General features: G+C 55.9%; 1 protein-coding gene across 1 annotated transcript; it reads left to right on the forward strand.

The window, feature by feature from the left end:
• The first annotated feature begins 4516 nt into the window (after positions 1–4516).
• On the forward strand, positions 4517–10651 carry TSPAN10 (tetraspanin 10). Its single transcript, XM_005585246.5, has 3 exons — positions 4517–4689; positions 6893–7530; positions 9801–10651. Exons 1-3 carry the CDS (start codon positions 4654–4656, stop codon positions 10192–10194), a joined length of 1068 nt encoding a protein of 355 aa, XP_005585303.2. The 5' UTR covers positions 4517–4653; the 3' UTR covers positions 10195–10651.
• The last annotated feature ends 588 nt before the right edge of the window (positions 10652–11239 follow it).

Below are 11239 nucleotides of genomic sequence, written 5' to 3' on the forward strand. Positions count from 1 at the left end.
GGAGATCTAGACCATCCTGGCTAACACTGTGAAACCCCATCTCTACTGAAAAAATACAAAAAAAATTAGCCAGGCATGGTGGCAGATGCCTGTAGTCCCAGCTACTCGGAAGGCTGAGGCAGAAGGGTGTGAACCCGTGGGGCAGAGCTTGCAGTGAGCCAAGATAGCGCCACTGCACTGCACTCCAGCCTGAGCAACAGAGCGAGACACCGTCTCAAAAAAAAAAAAAAGTTAATTGATTAAATTGTGTTAGTAATTGTATTAGTTTGCTAAGGGTGCCATTGTAACTGCCCAACAGGTTGTCCTTGCCCACTGCCTAGACTTTATCAAGACAGGGGAATTGCAATAAAGAGTTTAATTCACACAGAGCCGGCTTGTACGGGTTACTGAGGTTTTATTACTACTCAAAAAAATCAGCATCCTCAAGAATTTGGGGATTCGAGTTTTGCTTGTTTTTTTTGTTTTTTTGTTTTTTGTTTTTTGTTTTTTTGTTTTTTTGTTTTTTTGTTTTGAGACGGAGTCTCGCTCTGTCGCCCAGGCTGGAGTGCAGTGGCTGGATCTCAGCTCACTGCAAGCTCCGCCTCCCGGGTTCACACCATTCTCCTGCCTCAGCCTCCCAAGTAGCTGGGACTACAGGCGCCCGCCACCTCGCCCGGCTAGTTTTTTGTATTTTTTTAGTAGAGACGGGGTTTCACCGTGTTAGCCAGGATGGTCTCGATCTCCTGACCTCGTGATCTGCCCGTCTCGGCCTCCCAAAGTGCTGGGATTACAGGCTTGAGCCACCGTGCCCGGCGTTTTTTTGTTTTTTTTTTTTGAGACTGAATCACTCTGTCACCCAGGCTGGAGTGTAGTGGTGCGATCTCAGCTCACTGCAACCTCCACCTCCTGGGTTCCAGCGATTCTTCTGCCTCAGCCTCCCGGGTAACTGGGACTACAGGCGCACACCACCATGCCTGGCTAATTTTGTATTTTTAGTAGAGATGGGGTTTCTCAATGTTGGTCAGGCTGGTCTCGAACTCCCAACCTCAGGTGATCCGCCCTCCTGGGCCTCCCCAAAGGGCTGGGACTACAGGTGTGAGTCACTGTGCCCAGCTGGGGATTGGCATTTTTAAGGATAATTTGGTGGGTATGGGGTCAGAAAGGAGGGAGTGTTGATTGGTTGGGTCAGAGATGAAATGATAGGGAGTCAAAACTGTCCTCTTGCGCTGAGTTAGTTCCTGGGTGGGGGCCACAATATATGAGCCAGTTTATCAGTCTGGGTGGTGCCAGCTGATCCATGGAGTGCAGAGTCTGCAAAATATCTCAAGCACTGATCTGTTTTATAATAGCTATGTTATCCTAAGGAGCAATTTGGCAGGTTTAGAATCTTGTAGCCTCCAGCTACATGACTCCTAAACCATAATTTCTAATCTTCTTTTTTTTTTTTTGAGATGGAATCTCGCTCTGTCGCCCAGGCTGGAGTGCAGTGGCACTATCTCGGCTCACTGCAAGCTCCACCTCCTGGGTTAACGCCATTCTCCTGCCTCAGCCTCCCAAGTAGCTGGGACTACAGGCGCCCGCCACCACGCCCGGCTAATTTTTTGTATTTTTAGTAGAGACGGGGTTTCACCGTGTTAGCCAGGATGGTCTCAATCTCCTGACTTCGTGATCCACCCGCCTCAGCCTCCCAAAGTGCTGGGATTATAGGCGTGAGCCACCATACCTGGCCTGGAATTACTTGCTGACAGTCCTGGAAGCTAGAATCCCAGATGGAGGTGTCAGTAGACGTGGTTTCTCTTTTTTTTTTTTTTTTTTTGAAACACAGTCTCACTCTGTCACCCAGGCTGGAGTGCAGTGGCGCGATCTCAACTCACTGCAAGCTCCGCCTCCCGGGTTCACGCCATTCTCCTGCCTAAGCCTCCCGACTAACTGGGACTACAAGGCATGAGCCACCACGCCTGGCTAATTTTTGTATTTTTAGTAGAGACAGGGTTTCACTATATTGGTCAGGCTGGTCTTGAACTCCTAACCCCATGATCCGCCCACCTTGGCCTCCCAAAGTGCTGGGATTACAGGCGTGAGCCACTGTGCCCAGCCATCCCCATCTTTCAAATACAGCTGTTTGTCTAAAAAAAATAAAATAAAGGCCGGGCGTGGTGCCTCTTGCCTGTAATCCCAGCACTTTGGGAGGCCCAGGCAGGTGAATCGTGAGGTCAGGAGTTTGAGACCACCCTGACCAACATGGTAAAACCCCGTCTTACCATTACGTGCCTGTAATCCCAGCTACTAAGGAGGCTGAGGCAGGAGAATCGCTTGAACCTGGGAGGCAGAGGTTGCAGTGAGCTGAGATCGCACCACTGCACTCCAGCTTTGGCGACAGGGCAAAACTCTGTCTCAGAAAAATTAATTAACTAGGCCGGGCGCGGTGGCTCAAGCCTGTAATCCCAGCACTTTGGGAGGCCGAGACGGGCGGATCACGAGGTCACAAGATCAAGACCATCCTAGCTAACATGGTGAAACCCCGTCTCTACTAAAAAAATACAAAAAACTAGCCGGGCGAGGTGGCGGGCGCCTGTAGTCCCAGCTACTCCGGAGGCTGAGGCAGGAGAATGGCGTGAACCCGGGAGGCGGAGCTTGCAGTGAGCTGAGATCCGGCCACTGCACTCCAGCCTGGGTGCCAGAGCGAGACTCCGTCTCAAAAAAAAAAAAAAAAAATTTAATTAATTAACTAATTAATAATAACATTAAAAAATACACAAAAATGTGGCCGGGCACAGTGGCTCATGTCTGTAATCCCAGCACTTTGGGAGGCCGAAGTAAGTGGATCACCTGAGATCAGGAGTTCAAGACCAGCCTGGCCAACATGGCAAAACCCCATCTCCACTAAAAATACAAAAAATTAGCTGGGTGTGGTGGCAGGCACCTGTAATCCAAGCTACTCAGGAGGCTGAGGCAGGAGAATCACTTGAACCCAGGAGGCAGAGGTTGCAGTGAGCCAAGATCGTGCCACTGCACTCCAGCCTGGGTGACAGAGCGAGATTCCATCTCAAAAAAAAGAACTTCATTCTTTTATGCCCAAATCATATTGTTCTGTGGGAAGCTAGTAGGGAGACATGAAGCAAGAACACAAACAACTACCAAGTGAAGCAAAGTCAAGCACCTTGTGATACTGTAAAAGGAAAAAGGTGTTCCAGAAGCCCAGGAGAGGGTGGGCTACAGCTCCCCGGGCTGGAGAAGACGCCTTTGTGGAGGAGATGGTCTGAAGCTGGCTGGGGAGACAGGGAGGGTTCCAGATTACAGGGATGGCACAGTGAGGAGATTTCAGGGAACAGCAAAGGTCAGGGACACATGGATGCCAGGCCCGGGACCAGCAAGCCGCCCGTTTGGCTGGATCGTCAAGTGGTGAGCAAGATCAGCGGTGGATACAGCTCAGGAGAGAGTCAAACAAAAGAAGCTGACACACCCGCATAGGGGCAAGGTGACGGTGGAAACAGCATGTGGTGTGCGGCGGATCCCAGGTGTTCACTCTTTCTCTTGCCATGAAAACATGTGCAGAGGCTCTCCTTGAAGCAGAGACTCTCCTTGAAGTCTCCTCTGCCCGAGACCTCCAGAGGTCTCATGAGCTCCCAGCACCTTTGACAGACATATCTACACCTCACACATCCCACATGGAACCAGCAAGGCTGGGGAGGGGGCATGCCCAAGGTGGCACAGAATTGGTGGCAGGTGGCATCCCACGTTAGAGATCCCGGAGCACCCTAGTCCAGGCATAAGCACAGAGTAGTGACCACAGCACATTCCTGCTCCTGAGAGGCTCAGGGGGTGGGGGAGCCCCAAGCCCAGTACCTTAAAACCAGGAAGGAGGGCTGGGCACAGTGCCTGTAATCCCAGCACTTTGGGAGGCCAAGGTGGGCGGATCACCTGAGGTTGGGAGTTCGAGACCAGCCTGACCAACATGGAGAAACCCATCTCTACTAAAAATACAGAAAATTAGCTGGGCGCAGTGGCACATGCCTGTAATCTCAGCTACTAGGGAGGCTGAGGCAGAAGAATCACTTAAACCCGGGAGGCAGAGGTTGCAGTGAGTCGAGATCACGCCATTGCACTCTAGCCTGGGCAACAAGAGCAAAACTCAGTCTCAAAAACAAAAACAAAAACCAGGAAGGAGGTGATCTGGTGGGTGGACGCTGCTTCATTCGTGCAGTGAACAAACCCGGGGGATAGATTGGCACTGGGGCTGCTGATGGGTCTCTTGGGATTGGGGTTGTGAACCAATTTGCCGGGGTCTGATTCCCTGGTTGGGAGCTGATGGAGCAGCTGCGACCCTGCAGAGCTGAAGTCCGCCTGGGGGCCCTGCAGTGACAGCCACAAGGCTGGCCCCCAAACATCGCACCTGCGCAGAGCTTAACGGATCCACAGAGCCAGGGCTGGGGAGAAATGTGTCTCCATAAGCAGAGGCCGCCTTAAGCTCTAAAATGTGATTCTTCACATGACTCAACTGTGACTCCGGCATCTGGGTGGGGCTCACAGCTCCTCCATTTCCATGCCCAGGGCTGCACCGTTCACAGACCAGCCCAAGGCCACGGTCAGGACCAGCCCAGCAGCCCAGCCACAGAGGAGCCAGCGAACCTCTCCTGGCGCCTGTGCTGGGGGCTTTCTGTTCTAGCATCAAGGATGGAGGAAGGGGAGAGGAGCCCCTTACTGTCCCAGGTGAGCAGTGTCAAGTGGCCTTGCCCTGAGGCTGGAGATGTCCCCAGCCCTGAGGTCCCAAGGGAAGTCCCTGGGCTGGGTTCACACCCACCCCCGCCCCTGGTGCCACCCCACACCTCAATGCTGAGATTGGGTTGGGGGGTGGTTCTAGGCAGCCCCCTCCCGCTTCCCCACTGCTACAGTTCTCTCAGCCCCATGCTGGCCTCTAGTCAGGGGATCTGCCAGGTCTCCCTAAGGGCCTTGGGGGCAACCTTTGGCTCAGGGTGCAGGAGGGGGTGAAGGCAAGCATCCCTTGCAGCCAGCCTCCAACGGCTTCTGGCCTCCAGCAGCCCCAGTCTGGCCAACCAGGCACTGGCAGCCTGTCCTTTTGCTTCAAGTGACTTGTTGAGGTCTTGGGGGTGATAAATAACCCTCCTCTGGGGCCGGGCACGGTGGCTCACCCCTGTAATCCCAGCACTTTGGAAGACTGAGGAGGGAGGATTGCGTGAGCCCAGGAGTTCAGGACCAGCTTAGGCAATGTAGCGAGACCCTGTCTCTACAAAAAATGTTATATATATATATATTTTAGATGCAGTCTCGCTCTGTCACCAGGCTGGAGTACAGGGGCACAACCTTGGCTCACTGCAATGTCCACCTCCTGGGTTCAAGCAATTCACATGCCTCAGCCTCCGGAGTAGCTGGGATTACAGGCACACGCCACCACACCCAGCTGATTTTTTTAGTAGAGACGGGTTTTTACCACGTTGGCCAGGATGGTCTCGATCTCCTGACCTCGTGATCCACCCGCCTTGGCCTCCTAAAGTGCTGGGATTACAGGCATGAGCCACCATGCCCAACCTACAAAAAATAATTTTAAAAAATTACCGGGACATGGTGGCAGTGCTTGTAGTCCCAGCTACTCAGGAGGCTGAAGAGGAAGGATGGCTTGAGCCTGGAAGTCTGAGGCTGCAGTGAGCCGAGAGCCTGATGCTGCAATCAGCTTCTTCCTGGTGAAACTGGGTCGGAATGGGATCCTTGCCCAGCGCACAGCCATGGCTTCTTTTTATTTTTATTTATTTATTTTTTCAGATGGAGTCCTGCTCTGTCACCCAGGCTGAAGTGCAGTTGTGCGATCTCTGCTCATGCAACCCTGCCTCCTGGGTTCAAGCAATTCTCCTGCCTCAGCCTCCCGAGTAGCTGGGATTACAGGCGTGTGCCACCGCGCCCGGCTAATTTTTCTTTTTTTTTTTTTTAAGTAGAGATGAGGTTTCTCCGTGTTGGTCAGGCTGGTCTTGAATTCCTGACCTCAGGTGACCCACCTGCCTCAGTCTCCCAAAGTGTTGGGATTACAGGCGTGAGCCACAGCGTCCAGCCCAGCCATGGCTCATTCTCCTTTTTAAAAAACCTCTGTTCCCAGCAGAACTGGCCACCTGCAGGGCTGCCTCTTTCCCTACAGAGAGAGACCAGCAGGCCTTTCCTGCCAGTGGGCCAGGGGGTCCCCTCTGAAGGCCCTGCAAGCCCTCAGATGGTCTCCCTGAGCTCCTGGGCACCGTCCTCCCTGTCCTGGGAGCCTGTTGGGCAGGGGACCGTCCTGTCCTTGGCAGCAGGGCTCAGTGCCATGTCCACACTCGGTGTGGGCTGTTGGTGGGGCTGAATGAGGGGGTGCTGGGATGTGAGGACTAGTTTCAGAGGGGAAGGGAAAGGAAAGCCATGTGGGCCAGCCCCTCTGGCTGGTGAGGAAGCCCCTTTACACAAGGTCCATGCTGCAGGCACATACAGACTGATCCAGACAGACGCTGTTTCAAACGCTGGGGAAGCAGCGCTGCCTGTGCACTGCAGGAAAGCCAGGGTGGCCCTGACCCGGGGAGGCCGCAGCCACCCACATGCAGGACGGGAGAGAGTGGGTGTGTTCACTGAGCGCCACCCTGCCTGGTCTTCACCACAGCCTTTCAGGGGCTGCCCATCACCCTGTTCTAAAGGTGGGGGCCCACACACCAGTAGGCAGCAGAGTTGGGGCCCTCATGGTCCCTTCTGCTGCCCAGCCAAGCAGGACAGCCCTGAGGGCCCCCTGCCCCTGGCTGTCCACATCTCTGAGCTCCAGTTCTACCATCCGGCATCCTCCCATCCCTTGAAGGCTCTGCCACTGAGCTCTTCCCTGACCCCTCACCAGTTGTCACAGAGTCTGGGTGAATGCGGTCTCACCCTGTTACTCTTCCCTCTGCAGGAAACTGCAGGCCAGAAGCCCCTCTCGGTGCACAGTCCACCCACCGCAGGCTGTCTAGATCCAGCGCCCTGGGAGGACCAGGTGGACGCCTGGGGCTGCAGCTGCTGTCCCCCGGAGACCAAGCGCCAGGCCTTGAGGGGCACCCCCGGGAAAGGACCAGCCCCTTCCCTGTCCACAGGGAGCAGCTGTATCAAGTATCTGATCTTCTTCTCCAACTTCCTCTTCTCCCTGCTGGGGCTGCTGGCCCTGGCCATCGGGCTCTGGGGCCTGGCCGTCAAGGGGTCTCTGGGAAGTGATCTGGGGGGGCCCCTGCCCGTAGACCCCATGCTGGGGCTGACACTGGGGGGGCTGGTAGTCAGCACAGTGAGCCTAGCAGGCTGCCTGGGCGCCCTCTGTGAGAACAGCTGCCTGTTACATGGCTTCTCCGGGGGCATCCTTGCCTTCCTGGTGCTTGAGGCCCTGGCGGGGGCCCTGGTGGTGGCCCTCTGGGGCCCGCTGCAAGACAGCCTGGAGCACACCCTGCGTGTGGCCATCGTTCACTACCAGGACGACGCAGACCTGCGCTTCCTTCTCGACCAAGTCCAGCTCGGGCTGAAGTGCTGCGGGGCTGCCTCCTACCAGGACTGGCAGCAGAACCTGTGAGTCTTGGAGTGGGCGAGGGACAGGGCTGCCACAGGATCCCAGAGGCCACACACCCTCGTGTGTGTACACACAGTCACTCACATGTACACACTCAATTCGTGCATGCCCACATGCATGCACACGTATACCTACATGTACACACATATCCACGCTGACACGTCTCGTGCTCACAGGTTTCACGCGTGTGGACACACACCTACACACTCCTCTACACTGACATGAACATGTTCTCATGTGCACACACAAAACAGCCTCACACTCAGGCACACACTCAAACTGAAACATGTTCATACACACACGTCATGCACACAAGGTACAGGGGTGCTTGCCTCTCCTTGTTCCTTGGGCTCAGGGCCCCAATCAGCCCTGCGGCCCCCACAGCCTCCAGTGTGTTTCTGTTCCCCCTGCCAGGGCCAGGAGGACTACTCAGGATCTTAGTGGAGAAGCTGAACCCACAGACTTAGAAAGTCATTTTTCTGCTGGGCACGATGGCTCACACCTGTAATCCCAGCACTTTGGGAGGCCAAGGCAGGCGGATCACCTGAGGTCAGGAGTTCGAGACCAGCCTGGCCAACATGGTGAAGCCCCCTCTCTACTAAAAACACAAAAATTAGCCAGGAGTGGTGGTAGGCACCTGTAATCCCAGCTACTCAGGAGGCTGAGGCAGGAGAATCACTTGAACCCAGGAGGTGGCGGTTGCAGGCAAAACCGCACCACTGCACTCCAGCGTAGGCAACAGAGCGATTCTCCATCTCAAAAAAAAAAAAAAAAGGCCGGGCATGGTGACTCTCACCTATAATCCCAGCACTTGGGGAGGCCGAGGCGGGCGAATCACGAGGTCAGGAGATTGGGACCATCCTGGCTAACATGGTGAAACCCCATCTCTACTAAAAAATAGAAAAATTAGCCAGGCGTGGTGGCGGGCGCCTGTAGTCCTAGCTACTCGGGAGGCTGAGGCAGGAGAATGGTGTGAACCCAGGAGGAGGAGCTCACAGTGAGCCAAGATCATGCCACTGCACTCCAGCCTGTGCTGGACTCCATCTCGAAAAAAAAAAGAAAGAAATAAAATGACTCTTAGATGAATTCTGGACATTATTCTGGAATCTGACTCCAAAGTTTCCCTCCACCGTGAGTGTGAATAAACGCTGTCCATTTAGGATCCAGTGCAGGATTTTCTTATGTTCTGCTTGAGGGTAGCTGTCTGTTTTTGGTTTTGTTTTTGTTTTTTGATGGAGTCTCGCTCTGTTGTCCAGGCTGGAGTGCAGTGGCTCGATCTCGGCTCACTGCAGGGAGGGTAGCTGTCTGTTTCATTAGCTATCCTCAGCACATGCACACCCCGAGCAGCACGTACTCTCCATGCCACACCCAGGACAGAGGATATGCACTCTGTCCCCCAAGCCTTCTTGGTGCAGGTATCAGGGGCAGCTGAACACAACAGATGAAGTCATAGGCGACCCTGAAAACTGGCCATCGGGACCCAGCAGTGGCTAACAGGTGGGGTCCTTCCAGACTCTGCGAAGCATCACATAGGTTGCTTTTTGGCCACATGTGACTGGGTTGGTGGCAGCTCCCCTAGAGTGTCGTGATGCCACGTCTGCTGCTGGCCTCGACCCCCTCCCCTGCCTAAGTGGAGAATGCTCTTCTAGAGTGGAGAGGGCATGGGGATGAGCCTGCAGGTCTGCTGGGCCTGTGTGCAGAGCCCCGGACACCAGTGGATGCCTAGGGCACCTGGGGACTGCCTGACCTGGGCTGTGATGACATCAACTCTCCCCAGCCACCCTGGGAGCTCCTCCCCTGCCCCTGCGTTCTGTCACTGCCGGGTACTGCCTCTCAAGCCCTTGCTCTTCCCAGTAAGACCTGTGGACTATTCCAGAAGCCTCTGCCAGAGTTTCATCCACCCTCCCCCGCTCCAACTCTACCTTCTCAATGAACTCAGCAGCCTCTGCGGAGGGAGGTCCTCTCATCAATGCTTGTCTGTTTCCCGTTCAACCGTCTCATTAAATATCCTCCTGCTAGTCAACACAGCCACCACCCCTACCTGCAAGTGCAGAGGACTGCCATGCACAGGGATACGCTATAGAGAGCCAGGTGCTGTGTGTGTCCGTGTGTGCAGGCGCGTGTGCGAATATGCGGATGTATGCACGTGTGTGCATGTGCCTGTGTGGCCATGGAAGGGTGAAGGTGGGTAGGCAACATTCACTTCTGTGCCTGGTCCCAGAAGAGCGGGCCCTCCCCGCCAGAACTGACGCCTCCGTGCGCTTTGCAGGTACTTTAACTGCAGCTCCCCCGGGGTGCAGGCCTGCAGCCTTCCTGCCTCCTGCTGCATCGACCCCCGAGAAGATGGAGCCTCTGTCAACGACCAGTGCGGCTTCGGGGTCCTGGGCCTGGATGCGGACGCAGCTCAGAGAGTGGTGCACCTGGAGGGCTGCGGCCCGCCGCTGCGGCGGTGGCTGCGCGCAAACCTGGCGGCCTCGGGCGGCTACGCAATCGCGGTGGTGCTGCTGCAGGGCGCAGAGCTCCTGCTGGTCGCCCGGCTGCTCGGGGTACTCGCTGCCCGCAGGGGCGCGGCGTCGGGCCCCAGAGCGCGCGGGGAGGACCGCGCTGGCCCCCAGAGCCCCGGCCCCGGCGCCCCGCCGGCTGCCGACCCCGCCCGGGGCTGAGCGCATGCCCTGGAGTCCGAGGCTGCCACGCACAGGGATACAGGGGGCACCCCCGTCCGGCTAAAACGCGCTGCCTGCGCCGCCGCCGCCGCCTGATTTCGCTCGGGCTTCCGGAGACTTCGCCGTGGGACCTCCCTAGCTTGCCCACGCCGCGCACTCTGCGTCCCCCACGCCAGCCGCCAACGGAGGGCGCCCGGCAAACCCACGGGGTTGGCGTGAGGAGCACGAGGGGCCGGAGGAAATCCTGGAGCTGACCCTCATCTCCAAACCCCCACTCCCACCCCAGCCGCACAGTTCCCACCTCCTGGCACCTCCCTCCCCTGGGGCTGCCACCCCTTCTGGGCTCGTGGTGGTGGAGCTAAGGTCCAAGCCTCTCCCTGCCGAGTGCATTTTTGGGGAGAGAGTAAATGTTTTATTGGGGTGTATAATTCACACAGTAAAGACACCAGTCTTCGAGGCAGCGTGGGGAAATTCTTACCCATCTAAGCCTGTGAATCCACCACAGGTCCGAGCGGGGAGTTCCAGCCCTTGCCGGCGCACTCAACCGCAAGCCAGCCCTGCTCTGACTTCATTGCCAGGGCCAGCGGGGCCTGTTTTGGGCTTTCACTGTAAGTGGAATCCCAGAGGGTCTGTCCAGAGTCAGATCTGGCCCTTTCTGTGAATGGACTGGTCCATATGAACAGGGGGCTACTGTGAGGGCGCCTGCTGCTGGGCCAGCTTGCAGAGCTCTTGCTTCCCCTGGATGTGGTGTCAGGAGTGGGATCTCTGTCACAAATGGGCATGTTTTATTTTTGTAGTTTTGTTTTCAGACAGGGTCTCACTCTGTCACCTAGGCTGAAGTGCAGTGGCAGGGTCTCAGCTCACTGCAGCCTCTGCCTCCTTAGCTCAAGCAATCCTCCCACCTTAGCCTCCTGAGTAGCTAGAACTACAGGTGCCTACCACCACGCTCAGACAAATTTTTTTTTTTTTTTTTTTTTGAGATGGAGTTTTGCTCTTGTTGCCCAGGCTGAAGTGCAATGGTGTGATCTTGGCTCACCACACCCTC

Source organism: Macaca fascicularis, chromosome 16 (genome assembly GCF_037993035.2).
Source record: "Macaca fascicularis isolate 582-1 chromosome 16, T2T-MFA8v1.1".
NCBI lineage: Eukaryota > Metazoa > Chordata > Mammalia > Primates > Cercopithecidae > Macaca > Macaca fascicularis.